The sequence below is a fragment of the Macrobrachium rosenbergii genome, chromosome 2 (genome assembly GCF_040412425.1).
Source record: "Macrobrachium rosenbergii isolate ZJJX-2024 chromosome 2, ASM4041242v1, whole genome shotgun sequence".
NCBI classification, from domain to species: Eukaryota; Metazoa; Arthropoda; class Malacostraca; order Decapoda; family Palaemonidae; genus Macrobrachium; species Macrobrachium rosenbergii.
Window position 1 is genome coordinate 74973435 of NC_089742.1, and position 25190 is coordinate 74998624.

Sequence of the window (25190 nt, forward strand, 5' to 3'; positions counted from 1 at the left end):
TTTATGTAACACCTGATAGAAAACGGTGCGAAAATTACGACAAGGTGACTAAAGAAATTCTGAGATTTTCAGCAGAGTTACCGTGCACGAAGATAAGGAACTAAAGAAATTCTGAGATTTTCAGCAGAGTTACCGTGCGCAGAGGTAGGGAAAAAGTTTTTTTTTTTAAATTTACCATAAATCGAAATATTGTATTAGAGACTTCCCGTTTGTTGCAAAATGAAGGTAAATGATTGAATGTTACTAGAATGTAAGAGTTTTAGCTTACAATTGCGTTTTTCGACCATCTTGGTCGAGTCAAAGTTGACCGAAAGTTGAAATTTTGGCACATCGTGATTTATATGAAAATATTTCAAAACTGATAAAAGCTACAGCCATGAGTTATTTTTTGTTGTAGTCTACATGAAATTGCACAAATTTTCATATATAAAACTTTACGTAACGGCTAATATAAAACGGTGCAAACATTACGACAAAGTGATGAAAGAATTTCTGAGATTTTCGGCCGAGTTTCTGCGCGCGGACGTAAGGAAAATTGTTTTTTTTCAAAAACTCACCATAAATCGAAATATTGTGCTAGAGACTTCCAATTTGTTTCAAAATGAAGGTAAATGATTGAATGTTACTAGAATGTAAGAGTTTTAGCTTACAACTGCATTTTTTTACCATTTCGGTCGAGTCAAAGTTGACCGAAGGTTGAAATTTTGGCACATCGTGATTTATATGAAAATATTTCAAAACTGATAAAAGCTACAACCATGGGTTGTTTTTTTTTTTGTTGTATTTTACATGAAATTGCGCACATTTTCATATATAAAACTTTATGTAACGGCTAATATAAAATGGTGCAAAAATTACGACAAAGTGATGAAAGAATTTCTGAGGTTTTCGGCAGAGTTACAGCGCGGACGTAAGGAAAAAGTTTTTTTTTTTAAATTCACCATAAATCGAAATATTGTGCTAGAGACTTCTAATTTGTTGCAAAATGAAGGAAAATGATTGAATATTACTAGAATGTAAGAGTTTTAGCTTACAATTGCATTTTTTTACCATTTCGGTCGAGTCAAAGTTGACCGAAGGTTGAAATTTTGGAACTTATCGTGATTTATATGAAAATACTTCAAAACTGATAAAAGCTACAACCATGCGTTGTTTTTTGTTGTATTCTACATGAAACTGCGCACATTTTCATATATACAACTTTATGTAACGGGAGCTTTCTGATTGTATATGAATCACGGTGATGTGATAAATAGTCATAATATGGCTACGTCGACAAAACGCACTACATGGTCAACATGGCAGAGGTGGGTGGATATCGTCTCCACACGCAAAAACACCTGAGTTCGACGGGTGAGTTGATGGGAGATGTTATTCACTTATACCTCTCTTGTGGCGATTTCGTTAGTCGTCACTGTAGTCCTGATTCCTCGTCCGTCGCTGGTTGACCCCACGGGACAGTGGACTTATTATCAACTAAAAATTCCCTTCGGTAACATATATGAAAATATATTATTTCCAAGGTAGAGTGAATTGGATATTAAAGGACGTTTGTAGCTTTCTGATTGTATATGAATCATGGTGATGTGATAAATAGTCATAATATGGCTACGTGCGACAAACGCACTACACGGTCAACATGGCAGAGGTGGGTGGATATCGTCTCCAAACGCCAAAATACCTGAGTTCGACGGGTGAGTTGATGGGAGATGTTATTCACTTATACTCTCTTGTGGCGATTTCGTTAGTGCGTCACTGTAGTCCTGATTCCTCGTCCGTCGCTGGTTCGACCCACGGGGACGGTGGACTTATTATCAACTAAAAAATTCCCTTCGTAACATATATGAAAATATATTATTTCCGAGGTAGAGTGAATTGGATATTAAAGGACGTTTGTAGCTTTCTGATTGTATATGAATCACGGTGATGTGATAAATAGTCATAATATGGCTACGTCGCGACAAACTCACTACACGGTCAACATGGCAGAGGTGGGTGGATATCGTCTCCAAACAAAAAAACACCTGAGTTCGACGGGTGAGTTGATGGGAGATGTTATTCACTTGTACCTCTGTTGTGGCCGATTTCGTTAGTGCGTCACTGTAGTCCTGATTCCTCGTCCGTCGCTGGTTCGATTTTTCACGGACGGTGGACTTATTATCAACTAAAAATTCCTTGGTAACACATATGAAAATATATTATTTCCGGTAGAGTGAATTGGATATTAAAGGGCGTTTGTAGCTTTCTGATTGTATATGAATCACGGTGATGTGATAAATAGTCATAATATGGCTCGTCGACAAACGCACTACACGGTCAACATGGCAGAGGTGGGTGGATATTGTCTCCAAACGCAAAACACCTGAGTTCGACGGGTGAGTTGATGGGAGATGTTATTCACTTATACCTCTCTTGTGGCCGATTTCGTTAGTCGTCACTGTAGTCCTGATTCCTCGTCCGTCGCTGGTTCGACCCCACGGGACGGTGGACTTATTATCAACTAAAAAATTCCCCTTCGTAACATATATATGAAAATATATTATTTTCGAGGTAGAGTGAATTAGATATTAAAGGACGTTTGTAGCTTTCTGATGATAATATATACATATATATGCATACATACATACATTATATATATATATATATATATATATATATACACACACACACACACACACACACACACACACACACACACACACACATATATATATATATATATATATATATATATATATATATATATATATATATACTCACACACACACACACACACACACACACACACACATATATATATATATATATATATATATATATATATATATATATATATATATATATATATATATATATATATATATATATATATATATATATATATATATATACCCACATACACACATATATATGCATACATACATACATTATATATATATATATATATATATATATATATATATATATATATATATATATATATATATATATATATATATACATACATTATATATATATAGGGGAGAGCGGTGATGATTCGGACAGTGGATGGTCCAGACAGTACATATCCTGGAAAATGTAAGGGGCCCTCAGCTCTGAGAAATCACGTGAAATTGCGAGAGTTTGTTCGCCATTGACACATGGACTTTGGTTGCGAACGGTCATTTACTTTAGGATTGAGGGTAATTTTTGTGGTTTTTCTCATTTCCTAAGTAATTTTTTGCATCTGAATCATAAGCTTTGGTGTAGTGAATATGATAAGGGAGCTGATTATGAGTTTTGGGTGTGAATTTGTACTATGTGACGAAGATGTTGTAGCTATTACCCGCCTGTAATCTGCAAGGATTTGAATTTGAGGGTGTCATCAAATGGTTATGATATGTGGGGGATGATTCGGACATTCTAGGGTTGGGATGATTTGGATGTGTCCGAATCATCCCTCCTAGCAAACCTTTACTAATTATGAATTCCAACAAAGAAACATTAGATTTTCACTAACACTAAGTTATATTTTGTATATATGCATTCATTGGCCCCTCATTACCTTTACCTTATAAAGCACTTCATAAACCCATCAAAGAACCCCCTAATTACAAATTAAAATGTGAATTTCAAGTCTGGATTCCATTCCATTGGCATTCACCCATATTACACAGATTCTTTCAAGAAAGTCACTTTGCCAGGGCTTTTGTGACTGATAGGCCAAAGCCAACTGCACCACCTAAAAGCACAACAACCTGACATGAGTACTTCAAGAACATTAAAAAGCAAGAAAAATACAAAAAAGTTAGATACAGAGGCCCAGACCAGTGATGAAGACCTTCATCATCTTGAAGATCTCTTGACAGCCGATCTTAACAATAATTCTTCTGACATCTCAGAGGAGGAGATAGAAGACACAGAAGTGGGTTTTATTGATAAAGTCCCGGAGGAGGGAGATTTTGTTCTTGTTGGGATAGATCCAGTAAAAGGTAGCAAAGTTTATGTAGGCAAATTAATCAGCAACTTAGACGAGGGTGATGAATTTCAGGTTTTTTATTTAAGAAAATCACAGAAATTTTCTGCTAATAGTTTTAAATTTCCAGAAATTGAGGATGAAGCAACTATTGGTAAAGAGGCAGTAACTGGAGTGCTTCCAAACCCAGTTCAGCAGAGTATAAAAAAAAAAGCAGGGGTATTTCAAATTTTGCTTTTCTTTTGCAGGATACAATATTCGTTAGGTCAAATTTAATATTTAGGCACAACAAATTTCAAGTATTTGAGTTACGATTTATGTTTGGTTTTTACTCATGGGGAGAATAATTTCAAGGAAATTTTGGTCATTTAAGAATTTGGTGGAAAGGATATTTCAAGTTTAGTTTTTGTTTTGAAGGTTACAATAGTCTTTAAGACTACTATAACATTTATTCTCGGCAAACATCGTAGATTTTCTGGCTGCCATTCACTAAGGGAGAGAATAATCTTTTAAGTTGATTATGATTATTTCAATAAAACACTTCATATGGTATTTCTGTTTCATTTATCATCTGACTTGAAGGTAAATGTCAATTATAATAATTGTCCGAATCATCCCATGCTCTTGTCCGAATCATCACCATGGGTAGGGATGATTCGGACATTTCAAGTATAGTAAAGTATACGACTTGCTACATTTACTGGTAAATGTAGGATGATGAGGCTACACACTGGCATACCAAGGATATCACTGCTCCTTAAACTCTGACTTCTAGAGAAATTAAAAAAAATGTCCGAATGTATGTATGTATGTGTATGTATGTATGTATGTATGTATGTATGTATGTATGTATATATATATGTAACACCCTTTGGAAACAGATAAAATATTCCGTGTAGGAATATCATGTAACATGCCGATTGGTCTGTCTCCAGAAGGCGATGGGGGGGTTCGGCCCTTACTCCACTCCCTGACACTCACTCCGCCCTTAGGTCCCACACCCCTTCTCTTTCAACAGCGAATCTTTTGCTGTTCCATTTCATGCATTCTTCCCCTCTCACTCTCTCTCTCTCTCTCTCTTGCATTCCACATTAAAGAAATGAAATGGTTCGTATAAGGAAAACGCAATCTTTCCTACAAAAATAGATTTATTATTTAAAGCAACCCAACAAGTAATGAATAAACAAAGCAAAGATTAAAATGCATCATAAATGAAATTGTCAAGCAAAAAAAATAATCCAAACCTAACTCAAAAGTCTAATCATGGCTAATGGACTGTAAAGTCAAAATCTTCTCACATACTCCAACTTAAGTATTATTAAGTCAAGTCTCAAAAAGTCAATCCACACAGATATTATACTTTGCAAGGTATGCATTGTATGTCTCTATAATCACACCATCATGACTACATCATATCACTGCCCACAAAGTCATCACCACAACCACCACAACCATGACATCTGTCGAAAAAAATTAAGTACAAATAATAACAATTTCCCAAAAAATATGCAAGTATAAACATTAAAAAAAATGCATGGTTAAACAGAACACAATAAAATAAAATATTGAAATGGCAAAAAAAGTATATTGAACTTTGCACACAAGTTCAAAAATGTCTTGAAATATGGTAAAAAACCATAAGTCCACAATTCACATAGAAAAAATCTAAGCGAATGCACACACAACAGCAACGTCTTGACGATACTGCTTCAGCTACGGTAATGAAATACCGGACTAATTTTTGGGCAGAATTAGACACAAAATCGAGATTCTGTAACATACGAACTCATATACCCACATAGCAACCCAGTCATATGATGGAGCCAATATTGTGTGCTCATCAGGTTAATTGCAGATGTAACAAAGTATTTGCTGAATGAACGATTTTGCAACTGGACGGCTTCGCGACAGTACCATCTCATAACCAAGATTCCTTCATCACATCTCTACTCCTGACAATGTTAAAGGCCATTTTTTTTCTGAAATATATATATATATATATATATTTTCTGAAATATATATATATATATATATATATATATATATATATATATATATATATATATATATATATATATATATATATATATATATATATATATATATATATATATGTGTGTGTGTATATGTATATGCATATATATACATATATGTATATGCATATATATACACATATACATACATGTATAACTGAATCACAAAAATTTTATATTTCTTCAGTCTGCTAAGTAAAGAACTAGTGTTGAAAGGCCTCTCAAGAGCACTCCAGTGTTTCCGTTTCCTTCGTGGATTTTATCTTTATTTATATACATATATACACACACACACACACACACACACATATATATATATATATATATATATATATATATATATATATATATATACATATATATATATATATACATATATATATATATATATATATATATATATATATATATATATATATATATATATACATACAAGTTCTTCTTTGGAGGGGTGGTAGAGCTTTCGACTGGCACGCTGTTGGCCCAGCGTTCGACTCTCCGAGCCTCCAATGAAGAATTAGAGGAATTTATTTCTGGTGATAGAAATTCATTTCTTGTCATAACGTGGTTTGGATTCCACAATAAGCTGTAGGTCCTGTTGCTAGGTAACCAGTTGGTTCTTAGCCACGTAAAAATAAGTCTAATCCTTCGGGCCAGCCCTAGGAAAGCTGTTAACCAGCTCAGTGGTTTGGTTAAACTAAGATATACTTTTAACTTATATACATACAGGTTGCTTTAAACCTGATGAACAGCATCAAGTTAGGGGAGGACATTTCAGGACCATGTGTCCCATTTACAAAGCTATAAATATATAAGACAACAGAATTAAAATAATATATATATATATATATATATATATATATATATATATATATATATATATATATATATATATATATATATATATATATATATATATATATATATATATATATATATATATATATATATATATATATATATACACACACACACATATATATATATTATTATATATATATATATATATATATATATATATATATATATATATATATATACTAAACCCCAATATTCATGAGGATGTGTACCATAACCCCCACAAACAGCTAAAGTCCGTGAATACTTAAAACCCCTCTAGAAACACTTAGAACTGCCTATTTTGATAGTTTTAAAAAAAAAAACCTCTAAAAATGCTTATACCTGAGAATTTTAAGAGTTTCATCACAAAAAGTGCATTCAGTCATGAAAATATGAAAATTCAGTAATCAGTGAATATTTCTCATTGAAAAATACTGCGAATGGGCGAATTTTCCTCGAATAATCAGTAGATACGTTCCACAGAGAAATCCGCAAATACATGAGGCCTGCAAATAATGAGACCGCGAATACAGGGGTTTATTGATATATATTTATATATACAGGTACTGCCCTACTTACGATGGGGTTAGGTTCCAGAAAACCCATCGTTTGTTGAAAAATTCGTATCTCGAATATGGCCTAGCCTACACTAGTAATCAGTACCATCTATACGTATATGGTAGCCTAGCCTACACTACACAGTATACTCTACACAGGGTGTTTCAAAATTAGAGGCCCCCTCTGCAGCATAAACTAAAATTGATATGGACAAAAACAAAAGTAATTCAGAACAGGTATTTATTTAAGTTTCTCTCTGAGTATTTAATATTTTGTGTGGCCCCCATCTGACTGTACCACAGCCTGCATTCTTGAGGGGTATGATTTCAGCAAATTGCAAAAAAGCCGAGACTCAAACTCCATTTCCCTGAGCACTTTGGTCACCTCTGTTCGCAGGTCGTCAAGGCTTGGTATACCATCATAGTTCACTGTGCGCGCTTCAACACGATCCTTCAAGATACTACCAATGTTTTCACACACATTAAGGTCAGGGCATCTACCTGGAAATTCACTTGACGAGAAATCAATACCACTGTTTTGAAGCAGCTCCTGTGTCTGAAGAGCTTTGAAACATGGTGCCTTATCATGCAAAAATGTTACTTCTTCAACAGATAACACACTTTCAGGATCTTTGAGGAAAGGAAATACTCCACAGTAAGCACAGTTTCTCTGAAGTACTCGCCATTCCATGACTGTCCTTTTTCTTTGATGATCCACATTAACTGTTAGCTGTGAAACAAAGAAAAATTCCCAGACATTCAGGAAATTTTACAACTTGGCGATAGCTCACGTCATCGCTGATATCATCCAACTTTGCAGCCCAAATGATGTCATTTTTATGATTTGGCTTCCTGACTGTGCAAATGAAGAATTCACCTCATGCGGCAACATGGAGAAAGTCAGCTTCATCCCAATCTTTAAGAAATGAACCACAAAACCATGCACGGTCTTCTCTCTCTTGCTGAGTGGTGTTGGGCTTGCTGATAACATGAAATGGCTTGATACCAGATTTTTCAACTCATGATATACAGCACTATAGCTTCTCTTCTTTCCCCTTTTTGTTTCTAGTTCAAGCGCCAATTTACGTAAAGACTTTCTTGGTCTACCCACTGCCTCAGTTATGATGTCTTTTGACTCCTGAGAAAGGACTTCAGGCCTTCCAAGATTCTCACTCTTTTCGTGATGACAGTCATATGGATTTTTGTTCCAGTTTCTTTTAACAAAGGATTCATCTCTTTTAATGTATTTAGCTATCCAGGAACGTGAAATGAAGGATGCGCTAGCATCCCCTGGCCTCGAGTCTGAAGGTTATAGCCCGTTGATTCAGTCAATCCATCTGATTTCCTCCGAATTTATTTCTGGTGATAGAAATTCAGCCATAATGTGGTTAGCCATGGCTAGGTCTCGTTGCTAAGTAACCTTGGTCTGAAAATACAAGAAATGTAAAATAAAAATAGCTTACAAGAAAGTAAAATAAAAAACTTAAAAATAATGTACTTGGAGATACGCTATAGCAGAAAACTTCAAAACTTTCCATTTGTTCTGTGGAGGGGGGGGCTCTAATTTCGAAACACCCGGTACATATATGGTATAGTAATTATTAGTGTCAGCTAATTCTGCAGGTTCAATGCAGATTGACTCATGATAATATCAGTATAAAGGGAAATTGAATTACAAACAAGGCTTAGCCTTCACTTTGGTATATCATATACAGTAGCCTAGCCTACATTAGACTCTACTCTATTATCACATATTAACACCGTATTTTACAAACATCAAAATAATGAATGTGCATCTTTTCCATGGATCTTTTCAAAAGTTATGCTTTACTACACTGTATCCAACTGTATATATTCTCATATTGCTTTTGCATTATAAACTGCGAAAGTAGCGATCAAATGTTTTGGTTTGGGAATGGATCACGAGGTGTTTATTTCACTGTATTTAACTCAGTTCAGAGTGCTTTTCTTGCTTCTAATTAGTGTAAATGAATCTCTAAATACTTTATTTATATGGGACAAGGATATTTTTCGTTATACGAAGTGTTTTCAAGTCGAAATATAACTTAAATATGTCTTGTTGTGAAATTAATTTAGCTATTTTTTTTTTGGTTAATAGATGACGTTGGCGGCTGGCCGTTTGGGGCCATGTTTGTTTTGTGTAAAATACTCAAGATTCTGTTCACTATTTTCTCTAGATTTCGTCATCATACTACGAGCTTTACATATTTATCTTTTATCTGCGTGAAAACAGCAGTAACGTGTTCTTTTATGCCCAGTAGTTTTGGTTAAAATACCTTCTCTCCAATTTTATTTACGGTCGAGTTTCATCCATGTTGCCATGCATGATAATTTACAGTCATTAGAAGCCTGAACATCGTTTTCTCAGCTTCAGCTACAACTTGCAGCTTAAATTTACTGTAGCTGTATATTTCCTTGCCAGTCTTTTCTCCAAAGCAGATAAGGGTATAATGTAAAAATATATCAGTCCTATTGTACTTAATGTTATTTTTAACATAACTACGGTAATTGTTTAACTGTACAGTGGTTGAAATACAAGCAAAACAGTTTTTATCCGATTCGGTTATAAGCAAAACAAGAGTTTCTCATTCGGTTGTTTATGGCTGTATGCATTTTCGCAAGAGTATAAGGTTACAAACAATACTTTTATCATTCTCTTACTTTTTTAACTAAAAGATGGAATAAAGAAATGGATGAAGAGAAGTTGGTCTCTCTTGCTGCCTGACTGCACGCTGTTGCCTGCGCTAAATTTAAAAAATTTTTAAAAAAATATTTTCTAAATATTGTCGAATTATCTGTATTAATTTCTAACCCCATCGTAAACTATATATATAATTATCATCAGACAAATTATATATATATATATAGCACCACCTGTATATATAAATATATATATATTATATATATATATATTGATGCCTGACAAATCTGTTTTCTTCTCTATCATTTTCTCTGATCCTTGATAATTTCTAATCAAACACAAAAGTAAAAAAATTATCTATGGTAGGTTTTTCACTACTATCACTATCAGACCTATCCGATAGTTCCGGTCAACTACTATCATTGAAATTCCAAATAAAAGCCTCAGTACTGTGCTACTTCATCATCGAAAGAAAGCTTATGCCTATGTAGCATTTTGATGGTTACTGACAGTCTGGCCCTTGTCCCAAGTTTATTCTGTTAGCTGGAAATAAAATGTTGCCATTTGTCACTAGAATATAAACAAAAACTCCTTACAATGATGGGGTAACCACAAAATCTGTTATGATTCCCCTAACTAGAACCAAAAGCATGATGACTGAGATCAGCCTCGCCCAGCGAAAGGATTAATGTAGACAAAATTTATTACCAGTGGAGATTGAATCAAATTCAAAACATCAGAATAATTAATGTATCTACTGAAGTGAATAATGATGTATGGAAAAACCTTTTTATAAACTTGAAAATGTATGCAAAACCAAAATTGTTTTCTATATTCAAATAAATTAAGCAATGGTTGAATAATAAACTGTACGAATTTGAAGGAATCCCTTCTTCCAAAAGCTCATTCTTAATTCACATTATAATGAAACTTATGCAGTCTGTGCATCCCTTAAACTAATGATGCAAGAATACAAAAATATTTATGGACAATACCTTTGACTCTTTCTTTTTTTCGTCTTTTTCCCTTTTATCTTTCTTTTTGTCTTTCCTATCTTTTTCCTTCTGCCTTTCTTTATCTCTATCTTTTTCCTTACGATCTCTGCTTCGGCTTCGGTCACGTCGTGAATCTTTCCTGGAATAGATAAAGTATGTACATGTTAGTAAAACTAGGCAAATCCTCACCAAAAGAAGCTGAACATAACAATGTTACCTAAAAATATTGTTTCAACTTCCACCCATTCAGGAAAGATTCTATCATATTACCATGATGAAAATATTTTTTTATTAGAAAATTTACTTTCCTAAAAATACAGAAGTAACTACTACATTCACTATATAACTTTAAAAATTCAATGACAAGCCTCAGCATAATATGCTTCAAAATTACCCACCATATAGATTCATGGCTTTACATATACCGAACCATTCACAGCAGCCTTGCATGCTCTCCTTCAATTCCTGAATTTAGTCATTCCTTGACACTGACACACACACACACAAACACACATATATATATATATATATATATATATATATATATATATATATATATATATATATATATATATATATATATATATATATGTGTGTGTGTGTGTCTAATACCTTTGTTATTCCTTTCTAACAGTCCATTACTTGAATGTATTACAAATTTCTTGAATTGTTGAATTCTAACCCATCATCTGAGATTATCAGCTGTGAGCAGAATACTGGCAGAATACCTTGTCAAAGAGACCAACAACACCATCATCTGAGATTATCAGCTGTGAGCAGAATATCTTGTCAAAGAGACCAACAACACCATCATCTGAGATTATCAGCTGTGAGCAGAATACCTTGTCAGAGAGACCAACAACACCATCATCTGAGATTATCAGCTGTGAGCAGAATACTGGCAGAATACCTTGTCAAAAAGACCAACAACACAGTCTCTAGCACTCTTACCAGCTAATGGTACCAACTCAGTGCACTGTATCTGATAAGTGCATCAATAAATACCAGTATGTTTTTATTTCCCCTACCTGTGATGTGTAGAGTGGTGATTAAATTTTTGCTACTCTCTCAAATGGATTCTGTGGGATACAATATTTTCCCAAAGGTACCATATCTGCTCTTCCCTTCTATTGCAAATATTGTAACTTTGTATGTATCTATTGACATCCTTATAGAGCCCTTTCCAGTGGAAATGTTCCTTAATCTGTCTGTTTCATCTCAACCTGGGTGAGCTCTTACCAGATTAACATGCAAGAGTTTAATAACTCTGCTTTGTAAAGGTTTTGGCACAATCTTGTCTACTATTTTTTTAAATGTTTGAAAATGATCATTACTGAGTTAGCCAACACAATACTCTATTCATAATTCTTAATTCATCCAGCAGGCATCCAATCTTCCTTTTTAACCCTGGAACACAAACACTGGGTGGAATTCTCCCAACAAGCATTAGGTGATCACATGACTCATACATTTGGTAATGCTGCTCCAGTCTGTCATTTTCATTAGCTGCAGTGCTTCATGAGACTTGGTGATAGGTGGGAATATCGTCTTGCTAACCCCATGGAATTTTCCTATAACAGTAATTTTTATGCATTTCAAGTGGATTTCTTCCGACTTTGTGTTCCACGGTGACTAACTCTGGGCGGAAATCTCCCAACCTTTGTGTTACCGTATCAATTTGTGAACCCATATGTACATGTCTATTTCCTCTTCAGGCAATATTTAGTGATTATTTATAAACTATTGTGAACAATAATAAACAACTATGGCCAATCCTACTAATTTCTTTACTGACAATGAACTAATTGACAGGTATGCCAAGTCAAAGTGCCCTCCTCACCCGCACCCTGTCTATGGTGACTTCATGTGAAGGTAAGATACTGTATACCAAGCAGTAGAGTGATGTGTGTGTGTAATCTTTCGCATCATTAGCACCAAATTAGCCTTGGTAAAATTGTATAAACAAATATGGCCCCAAAATATATAATCATAATTTAGGTTTTTTTATTATAATAAAGGACCTCATTCAAACTTTGAATGAGGTCCTTTAGTAATTCTACTAATGCACAGAACAATTGTGTATGTGATAAAGTTAATATATATATATATATATATATGCATATACTTCTTTTAACTAAAAAAAATACCCTTTTTTACATGTCTCCCAGTGGCAGTAGAGGGCTGGAAGGCAGACAAGGCAGGCTCCTACAATCTCTACACCAGCATAAAAAAGGAGACATGCTTTGTGCCAGTATTTCTTTTTTTATGAATATTTGGGTCATGTTCCAAAATTGTCATTTTTTTTTTTTAATAAAGAGAGGTATTAATTTAAAGTGCAAATTTTGTTTATTGTGTTTCAATTAAAGAAGAGTTATTTTTTCACTGTATGTTTGGTAATAAAAAAATTGCAGGGAGGCATTTTATTTATATTTTCCAAAACGGGTGAAAATTCTTCCCGGGTTTGTGTTCGTGTTACACGAATCATAGGTTTTGTGTCCAGGGTTAAGACCTTTTCTAGCTGAGGTACTAGTGGTATCTCATTCCACATATTTTATTATTTCTTTCAAGTCTTCATCTTGTCTTTGTTCCCTCGCAAAATGTGCCCTTGATACTTCTGTACATTGCATCACAAATATCCCATTCATGGCTTCACTAAACTGTGATTCTTTGTTAATCAGGCTTATGCTATCATCTTAAGGAACATATCTTGATATTGCATCTGCACTCTTACTTGCCCTACCCTGTACATACTTATTCTATTTCATAATCTTGTATAGAATAGTAGGGTTTGATAAACCCTCCTTCAATACCTCAAAGGCTTCTTGTTGCCCTGCCTTCCATTTAAATTCCACATCCTCCTTTAAGAAATCCACTACTGAAGCAGATATGGTTGCAAAGTTTTTGAAGTACTTACAATAGAAACCTGCTAGTCCTATACATGATTTCACATCCTTCTTATACTGAGGCCTGGAATACTCCTTAATGGCCTTCACCTTTAAATGGTTTACTTCAACACCTTTCATTAAAGGTGTGATCTTGGTATTCAATTCTTAGTCCTTAAGAAAGGACATTGCTTTAATTTTAACTTAAAATTTGCTTTTACCTGAAAATCTGCTTTCCTAAGTCTTTTCAAGACTTTTCTGACAAGTCTTATATGTTCCTTAATAGTGCCGGTAGTTATTAAGTCATCAATGTAACAGTGGATGCCTCCCCCTAGTAACCCCTCCAATGCGATGTCCATTAATTGGACAAAAGATGCTGGGCTAGATTTAAGACCAAACAGTATTTTTACATATTGTATCTACCATTACTTGTGGAAAAAGCAGTTAACTCTTTACTTTCTTCTCTAAAAGAATCTGTAAGAGTCCCTGGAGTACATCTATTGTGGTAAAGTATCGTTAGGATCCTATGGATGTGATGAGATCTTTCATAGATGCACTGGATAAGGATCTGTTACTGTGATCTTATTTAATTTCCTAAAATCCACCACAACTATGTAAGACTTATCCTTCTTAGGCACCAACAAAAGAGGGAAAGGCCAAGGTGATTTAGAAGGTTCAATTATACCTTCACTTTTAATTTTCTGCACTTCCCTTTCAATAACCTCCTTTGAGAGTGAGCCAGTCTTATAAGCAGGAATATAAATGGGTCTGGTGTTAGGCGGTATATCAATCGGATGTGAAATTACGTCTGTATTTCCTAAAGTATCACCATCTATAACAACTATATCTCTGTATTCACTCAATAGTTCTATAAGTTCTTCTCTGGATACAGTACTTATCTTCTACCTCTTTCAGATAGTCATATAGTCTGAATTTACTTGTGCCTGATTCTTCAGCTGAAATTTCACGTTCTCCATTAACCCTTAATGGACGAATCCCCTCTGAGAAGGATTAATATTGCACGCCATATGATTTGTCTGTATCAAGCGGGAAAGAGTTTCAAATACTTCAATGGCCCATAAATGAATTGTGGCAACTAAAGAATTCAGCTCAGCTCGATCGTGGGTGTCTTGGGAACTTCAGTATTGTTCTTGACTTGGAGGGGGAATGTCTTGCTCCTCTCTCTGCCATGACATCTTTTTATTTATTTGCTCATAAATATAACCTGGATTACTATTGGTTATAGTTCTTATCTTTTATGATATGATGTTAGTTATAGTGGTAATTTTGCAAAGAAATATTAGAAAAAACATGTATAAAACCAAAAACAGTTACTGCATTTCTTGATCTCAGTAAATTTACGCAAATATTTTACAACAAATATGCTCAGAATTTGTTACTGATTTTAGTTCTTATCTGTTATGATGTTGTGCGAGTTATAATTACAATTTTACAAAATAAAATAAAATAAATTATTAGAAAAACATGTATAACTTGGTAAAATTTATGAGTGTTTTGTAAAAGAGGCCCCACACAGGGTTGTAAATAGTCACTTTCAACTTCCTGTGGAAGTTAGGGAAATTTTTTAGAAATTTTTTTCTTATACCATGTGTATTTGCATATCTTCCTCTTTCCATTGACATGTTTTTTCTTAAATTGGCCAACCTTAAAGCTTGCCCGGTCTAGGGGTGTGCATTATGTATAATTAGCCCGTTAAGGGTTAATCTGCGCTAGAGGCTTACTTAGGGTTTCCTCCTTCACGACTTGAATAGATATGGCTTGAGTTTCAGCCAGTCCTACCACTGTTCCTTCTGTCATGGTTATCTTACCCCCTCTATTATTTGATTTTTCTATCACTATTTTATTTTTTAACTTTGTACTGGCACTGTTCCTGGAAGTGTTATTAATTCCTTCCCTTTGAATATAGGATTCACACTACATTCTACCCAATTACTTCCTCCTGATTTGAGTTTCAGATCCCTTCTCAGTTTCAAATATGTTTCCTAATTAGACTCTAAATATGTGGTAATTTCCCGGACTCTCGTATGGACCAACTGATAATCCTCTCCTGATTCTTTTCTCTTCAGGATGCCTTTAATACTGGTTGCCATAGGGTCTTATTCACTCTAATTATTCTACAGATGGGAATTCTGGAATCACACAACCCTTTCTTAAATAAGTTGTTCTTTTGGAGAGTCAATGGTGATCCCATCTCAAGTCACAGTTGAATAACCAATCCATAAATGAGCAAACACATTTACTCCTTCCTTAAGATTTCTCCCATTTGAAGCAGAAAACCAATTTGTCCCAGCATTCTTTTATCATTCCCATGAATATCTGTCATTCTACGGGCTGTCACAGGCTTTACATTTATGTGAAAGAAATACTCCTTGTATACTTTACTTATCATTAGCTGTCTGGTCTTGATTGTATACCAGGTTCATTGCAGCTCTTGTGTTCGTATTCTTGTTTCTTTGGGGTTGGGGAGACTGATTGCAATTTCTCTCTGCTTTGTGATGATCTGTGTCTCTTTCTAGCCTTGCAGTCCCAGCCACTGTGTCTCATTTTTCTATGATAGATAAGTACAGCATGTTGAACCACGGCAATGACTCACAGTGTCCGTACTTCTGGCATTTAAAGCAAATAACACAAGTATATTTTCCCTGCTGAGATGCACTGGCATCTCTATGCTGACTCCTGGCTAATGTCCTGGATCAGGCTTGTCTACTTCCCTTCAGTGGCCTGGGAATGGTGGAGTAAAGTACAATTTTGGTATTCTCTGTCTACAGCTATAGAAATGGATAGCTTGTTGTCTATTACTTCCCAAAAGGATGAGGTGAAACCAATGACTGTCTGCTAAAGAGGAAGACTGAAGGAACCAGCTGAGATAATAGCTACTCTCCTGTGTGAACTTGAGGTTGCTAATGACATGAGCCAGTTCACATATCACATCCAAAAATGCCTTGCTAAGGAAGCAAAAACCCTTCGGACTTATCAAAGGATCCCTGGCCCAAGGAAGAAGTCCACCAAACTCCATTAAAGGGTATAGCTTCGATGGCATTAGCCAAGTTTCATAAAGTATTCTCAGCCTCTTGAATCAAGAAATGCCCCTTAGCAGACACAATTGCACCTCTCTAGGCTGGAAAACATGGACAAAAAAAGCTGGATCGAGAGAAAAGGGGGGGAAAAATCCCTCTTGATACCCCATAAGTTTTCCTAGCTGACAGCAAGGGAGACCAGAGAGAGGGCTTCAAAAAAAGAGATTCTCTTTGCCCAAGCATTTGCCACTCGGTCAAGTCTCCCATGTATAGAAACTGATAGCTTAAAGGAAGAACTGCATTTATCTAAGCAAAACTGAACCAATTCCTTAAAACTGAGGGGATAGCCTAAATACTCCCCTTCCTGAATATAAGGCAAACATGAATGTTGTCAGGAAGAGCCAGGTCTATAAGTGTCCTCTTCAACAGGGACAAAAGTAGCCCTAGAACCAGATGTTCATACAAGACCAAATTCTAAAGTTCTCATAATCCATCTGGCAGAAACTTGAAAGTCGGAAGCTCTCTCACTGTGTGGACTCACTGATGACTTGCACTTATCTGTAACTATTCAGGATTTGTACAAGCATCTCATCAATTGGGAAGCTGGTAAAGAAGTGCTCAACTTCCAGTGAAAAGATGATACCTGTGCAAGAGCCTTGATTTTTTCATAAGAAGTTGGTAGATGACTGGAAACAGTACCTGATGGGGATCTATGGAGTGAGATCATTAAGTCTCTTGGCAATGTTACCAGTTGGGGCTGGCATCTGGCCTATAATAGGTTTTGGAGGCTTGTATATATTTACTGTCATAAATATTTCCTGGGTTAAAGTCACTCTGGGTAAGGGGGAGTTTGGGAACATTTCTTGAAGCATGGCTCTTCTCCATGATTCTATTGTTACCTCTTTGGACATCCATGACGAGGTTCTTGGTAATTTTTTAAAATTTTGATTCATCAGCCAGGATTTACTCCAATTGATGATGATATTCAGTGGTGTGGGTGGGTACCAATGCAGCTGCTTTGTCTGCTCTTCCAAAAGTGAATCCCTGGTTTCTCATCAAGTTCATGATGGTGTCTTTCAGCTCTAGTGAGGATGGAGCTTCTGTATGGGACAATGCAGTCAGTACGGGCTGGAGGGGAATGCAAATTGCTCAACCTGACCCTACATTGGTCCTTGAGGGACTGGACAGTCAGGGTGGGCTTTAACTTTCTGGAACTTGTTACATGGGTTTGGCTTTTTAATAACACAAATGGTTATGGAGGTCCTCTTTCTCAGGTGACAGTTTATACCCAGTGAGGCTGAGATATTAATTTTTTTTGTAAGATCTTCACTCTTCCACCATTAAACCTCTCAAACTTCTTAAGGATGACACTTTTCTCCCTCTGGTAGTTGTCCTCTTACTGACAGTGAAGGGATCATCAGTTCTTTGGCAAGGATTCTCTGGGAAATGGTCTGCCTTTGTATGTGCACATTATCCTATACTTATTTTCCCAAGTTTGATGTACCACAGATTTTAGGCCAACACTGAAGAAGTTTGTGGAATAAAGTTTGATCTTGTGATTTGTTTTTTAATACCAACAATTCAGTTAGCAATAGCCTATCTTTTTGATGAACCAAAGCCTACGAGAGATTTGTGAATACTGCTATCGAGTCAAGTGTTAAGTGTTCTGCCAAATGAAGTCAGCAATTTATTGCATCAAGGATTTGAAAATACACAATGTTAAAGATAAATGTAATGTTATCATTGCCATGTTAAACTGGAAGAGAGTGAATTACTGTCGAGTGAAGTCTTGATTGAAAGAGGAAATTGTATTATTATTTTTTTTACTTGCAACTGTAAAGGTTATAGGTTAAGTATAGTATTTAGTTTTAGTACATTTATGTAAATGTTTGTGAAGTGTATAAGCATTTAAATAATTGAGAATTAAAAGGAAAAGTGTGAAGTGCGTTGGTCTCTTCTTGCCCTTAGAGTCCAAGAATAAGCTAACCCAACAAAACCTATTACATTTTCACAAAGTAATATTCTGCTTATCTCTATTTCTAATGTACAGTAGTAAGGTTTGGAAATTAGAGTTTAGTGCTGCCTAAGCTCCCTAGCTTGGCTTTGGGTGACTTGTCTTCCATTATCTAGTAGGCAGTCCTTGGTTAATGGCGGGGGTTGTTCTTGGTCGAGCCCTGCAAATCACTGATAACCGGAACATCACAATAATTATGGTAATAAATGGCGTTTATGATGCCATGAGCGCCGATAAACTCCTTACTGACACTGAAAAACTGCGTACTGACGCCAATAAACCGCTTACTGACACCGATAAACCACTTACTAGCGCTGAAAATTGCTTACCAGCACCGAAAATCTGGTTAATGATGTCGATGGCCAAACGTCGTAAAACCAAAACAGTGTTAACCGATGCTACCAATAAGTGGGGACCGCCTGTATTATCAATATTCTAACCTACTACTATTTACAGACTTCACTATACCAGCAATCATTTATCTTATCAGCTAAGGACAAGTTACTGACACAAACCAATATTTTTCAAGAAGTACACATACAAATTATACAGCAAAAACCTTGCTTTAACGGACCCGGAACCAATGGACATCGGATTTAACGGACTAAATCTGGCCAAGGGTAATGGCTGTTATTGCTTATGCTTACCTGTGCGCTAACCTCAGTATTGGTGCTAAATTGGAACTTACTGTGTATTTCCATGTATGAGACAACCTTTAGATAAGACAAGGTCAAAAATTACGGCAAATTTTCATGATTTTATCTCATATCTGTAGTATAAGATGACAGTATAAGGCGACTGCTAAATTACAAAACCATATGTGTTTAGGCTAGCTTTTGCAACAACAGGTATCTTATGAAGTACTGGTTATGAAAAGATGTTATTACAAATGCTGTTTTCCTTCCTGTATCCCTAGAAATTCAAAATAAATGAAATAACAATGTCGATTCTAAATCATGTTTTTCCTACACATGTCGCCTAAAAGGAAACCCATTATTTTGTTTGTTTCATCACCAATCACAAACCCCAAACAATATGATAATGTATGATTATCATCTTACATAATTACTGTTCATATGACTGAATTGTTCTGAACAGTTATTTACCACCAAAATGATAATGAATTTTTAATGAAAAATGAATACAGGCAGTTCCCGGTTATCTGAGGGCTTGGTTATCAGCAATCTGGTTTGATGGGGCTTGCCTAGCGGCGAAAATCTGCAATTTTTGGCACAGAAAATCGCTGATTTCTACTTATTGGAGCCAATACAGAGGCACCAATAACCGAACATTGGCAATTTTTGGTTTTGATAAGCGCCAAAAAAAAAAAGCAGTCGATTTTCGGTTATCGTCACGCCGTCAGAACGGAACCCTGCCGATAACCGGGGACTGCCTGTTTTAATTTTTCATAAAAAAATTTATTAAAATTTCAGAAAGGTTACCAAAAGATAAAGATTGCTGTGAGTGCAACCAAAACTCGATGTTTACATTTTGTCAGCTGGCCTTGCATGGATAAAAGTTGATTTTATTCACATGGAATTATTCCTAAAATACGCTATTTATTATGAAGATATGCCAATAATATACAAGGTTAAAATGGCTTATTACGTTTGTTTCATCACCAGTCACAAACAACAATACGATAATGTACAATAATTTTTGTTCGTATGACTGAATTGTTCCAAACAAATATTTACCACCAAAATCATAAAGAATTTTTAATAAAAATTAATATTCTATTATCCTAAATGCTATTACTACCGTAATTACACTACCATTAAAATGTCTGAAAGGTTACTGAAAGATAAAGGTTGCTGTGAGCGCAACCATAACTCGATGTTTACATTTTGTCAGCAGGCCTCACATAGATAAAAGCTGATTTCATTCATATGGAATTATTCCTTGAATAGGCTATTTGTTATGAAGATAAGATATGCCAATAATAACATATAAGGTCAAAAGGGTTTTACTGTATTATATACCTTTATTATCAGTTTATTTCATATGCGAATCTTTTCGTGTATGTCGGTGGTTATTGCACCTAGGCTGAGGCTAGCTTACTGATAAACATCACTTAAGACATGAAAAAACAATACTTCACTTTTAACGGACAACCTTCCCCACTATCAGTCTGCTATAGCGAGGTTTCGCTGTATATGTTTAATCTCTATAACAGATCCAGATTTTAGATATATAGTATACTCTACTAATCTGTTTTAAAAAACCTCAGCTCATCACTCACTTTGACCTAGATGATGAACGTGACCTCCTCCTCGTTCGTTCATGGGAACGTGACCTACGACGGTCTCTGGATCGATCTCGGCGAGATCTTGATTTGCTGCGAGACTTTCTCCGAGAATGTGACCTTACAATATCAAGGAAAAATGTTTTGAGAATAAAAATTGCAAATAATAAAGATGAATTTTTGGTACATTCAAAAGTAAGCTTTAGCTTAATATTTAAAATCAGAAAAATACAGTTTCTCCGTGTATAACAAAATTTTTACAAAGGTAATAATATTCAATTCATACCGTGACCTTGTTCTATGAGCTCGTTTCGAGCGAGTACGGCTCCTTGAACGGCTTCTGGATCTTGAACGCCTTCTGCTGCGAGACCGTGAACGCGATCTACGACTTTTTCTGTCCCGTGAGCGGCTACGAGATCTGCTTCGCCTAGACTTTGAAGGCTGAAAAATATACTGGTGAAAGTTCATAAATGAAAAGACTGGCTATGAAATACAGCCAAACCCATGCTCAATTTTATCCAAAACCAACACTACAAAAATTAACATAGAATTTAAAATTACTAAAAGTTGTATGTCCTGTGAAATTACTGTAAAATAAATAAAAATCAAGATCAAAATTTAGCTTAACTTAATGAATACTGAGAGCCAACACATATTTAGTCCCTACTTAAAGAATAACAAAAAAATTAGCCCCTCCTAGAGGAATGGCCACCTAAGTAAAGAACAAAGGACAAATAAGCATTAAAACTGTTGTGAATGTGCCACTATGATTCATTCTTAACTGTGAATAAATGTATATCAGTGTGAAACTGCTAACTGTCTCACCAAGAAAGAATGCTAAATGAATCACTGGTGAAATATTACACAATTTATTCAAGATTTCAATGTTATCTATAAAACCTTAACAAGAAATAAAACTGTTTTCAAATAACAGGGAATTTTTGGATGCTTTCAAGGGCAAGCAAAAAAGATCAAGTAACTGTTTTCAGTACACAGCAACCCTGCATTGCTTTCTGCTTCAACTTTCATCCATTCTATTTATTCCCTTTCTACTTCAATGTCCAACTTCTTTACTTTCCCTCACTCCAATTTTCTTAAAGAACAAACCCTTTATGCATTTCCTACAAATCAAGAAATGTGAATAAGTGGACTAACTGAGCTAACTTTCATTACCACCAAGAATTAGCTATACCAAGTGTACAATTATCCATGAGAGAGTTAGACAAAGTGATTAAGTTTGCAGGAGGCTATAATCTACTGCACAGTTTGGAGGAAGGAAGGAAGGGGCCAGTAAAACACATTTACTTTTATGCTGTGATATGTCACTTGCCACAAGAAGTAAACACTCACAAAGCTGCTAACAATAAATGGTTGGTGTATGAAACTATGAATGTAAGCATTTTAGATTCAACCTTGCAATACTATTTGTGCAATGCAAGTTTTTCTAAATCTACTACAAAATTTAAATTGAAAATTTCTAATTGTTAAAAAGTATGGAACTGAGAATTTTCATGATAAAATTTTTGGGTACTTACCCACTGTTAAAGTTAGCTTATACCTTCGTGCCATTAGATGTGATCAGCAATCAAAATAAAACAAAATAATGCTTGGCTAAGTTGCTAGGACTGTCTCTGTAATCACCTGTTCCCCACCAGGTGGTGCTGGAATGTTTACGTTCTTGTCAGAATTCTTCATGGCCACCCATTAAGATGTGGGGAGGCTGGGTGGGTTTCCACTTTAACCCTTAACGAACAGGCATCATCATAATGATGATCCATAACAGGTTTTGAGTGATGGACATGCTAACTCATATGAGTATTAATATTACGCACCATACCATTTGGATGAATTTAGCAGGAAAGATGTTCATAGCACTTCAATGGTACATAAATGACTTGCGGCAACTGTAGTATCTCAGCAGAGGAAAGAGGGGGGATCAGTATGCCTTGAGACTTGATGGGGGAATGTCCTGCCCCCTCTCTATCCCATGACGTCTTTTTATTTATTTGCTCATAAATATACCCAGGGATTGCTGTTGGTTTTAGTTCTTATCTTTGATGATAGTATGTCAGCTATATTTGTAATTTTGCAAAGAAAAGTGCAAAGAATATTAGAAAAAACATGTATACCTTACAAAAAGTTACTGCATCTCCCCATCTCAGTAAATCTTATAAATATTTTATAAAAAATATACTCAGAATTTTTTACTGATTTTAGTTCTTATCTGTTATGATACTGTGTGAGCTGTAATTATAATTTTACAAAATAAAATAAAGTAAATCATTAGAAAAAACATGTATAACTTCGTAAAATTAACATATTTTTATGAATATCTTGTAAAAGAGGCCCCGCACAGGGTTGTAAATTGTCACTTTCAACTTCCCTTGGAAGATATGGAAAAGTTTAAATTTTTTTTTCTTACACCATGTGCATTTGCATATCTTCCTCTTTCCCTTGACGTGTTTTTTCTTAAATTGGCCAACCTTAAAGTTTGCCCACTTAAGGGTTAACAGTAAGTATCCAAATAATTTTATTCCCTTAAGGGTTAACAGTAAGTATCCAAATAATTTTATCATAAAAATTTTCATTATTTGGAATGAATCTTACCTACTGTTAAAGTTAGCTGACTACCACACTGAATGAGCATGGTGAGTTACTGCAGCCAAAGAAACAATATTCAGCCAAGCAAACTGAAAGCTTTTAATGGAGAGAAAAAAGCTTCTCAATATTCCTGCCTGTTGTGTGATCTTTACTCGCAAGTCCTGTCGCCAGATGTTGGAACCACAACAGGGTGTAAGGCCCTCATAACGAGACTTGTCAGAGAATCATTACAGGGAAAAAAGGGCTCCATCTCGTAGGGTACTAGAGACTCCTGTGCCCACGCTGAAAGCCCATAACGGACTGCCCAAACCTCAAGACAACTATCATATTCATATATGAAGGTGCGCTCCTATATGCTATGTACCTTCATGCTCCCAAAATTCAACTGTGGGATTTCCTAACTACTGATAATGAGGTAAAAACAGTTACATCTCCCCTGAGCTGCATGACAACCTTCTCTAGCAAAAGGCTTTAAAACAAATAAAGACATGCTTACAGTGCGGAAGCCATGAGGATTATTTCCAAAAATGGTAAAAACTCAGGAATCAACTCTTAGACATAGGAAGTTCTGGCCTTCTAACACCACAGATAAATTCTTAACTTCACCTCTTACAGGTTTATGTCTGTCCAAGTAAACCCTTAAGAGTTCTAACTGGACATAAGACAGCCAATTCTTCTTTGCCTACCAAAGCAGTTAAATTAGACACTGTCACAAATCTGGGAAGGGCTTTCACCTCTGCATCTTTTCTCTAGGCAATGAAAGAAGAGAGAGAGGTTGCCACTAGAACAAAGCCCAAAAACAAGAAAGGGCTTGAAGCTCACTGATATAAACCATTCACAGTTCTAACTGGACATAAGACAGCCGCTTCTGCAATGCCTACCTACCAAAGCAGTTAAATTAGGCACTGTCACAAACCTGGAAATGGCTTTCACCTCTATATCTTTTCTCTAAGCAATGAAAGAAAAGAGAGGGATTGTCACTAGAACAAAGCCATGTACAAGAAAGGGCTTGAAGCTCACTAATACACTTTGCTGCAGCAAGAGCTAAAAGAAAAGTCTCTTCAAAATTCTTATGTGATGCCTTATCAAAAGGTTCAAACTGAGGTTATGTTAAAATCTGAAAAACTATGTCTAAATTTCATTGTAAATTATGATAGGAAGATGAAATTTCCAGCACAAAAGATTGAAAACCTCTTCAAACTTTAAATTGTGAGTAATATGCCAGTCAGCATGATGCAGAACTGAATGCAATGTAAAGTGGTATCCTTTGAGAGCTATAATAGAAAACTGCTGTGCGCACCTGAGATACTAGTAGAACTTAAATCAGGATATCTAGTGGAAAGGGTGCTGGATATCCCTCTGCACAAG

At 35.4% G+C, this 25190-nt stretch overlaps 1 protein-coding gene across 3 annotated transcripts in view; it reads right to left on the reverse strand.

The window, feature by feature from the left end:
- Positions 1-25190, reverse strand: part of Srp54 (splicing regulatory protein 54) — a 197664-nt gene that overhangs the window by 17342 nt on the left and 155132 nt on the right. For 2 of the 3 annotated variants that reach the window (XM_067121219.1, XM_067121237.1), the window contains exons 9-11: positions 21508-21662; positions 21219-21341; positions 11043-11181 (exon numbers count right to left, since the gene is read on the reverse strand). In XM_067121219.1, the coding sequence (XP_066977320.1) occupies positions 11043-11181; positions 21219-21341; positions 21508-21662 (417 nt within the window). The remainder of the gene's footprint in view (positions 1-11042; positions 11182-21218; positions 21342-21507; positions 21663-25190) is intronic. The other variant, XM_067121227.1, reaches the window with a different exon arrangement.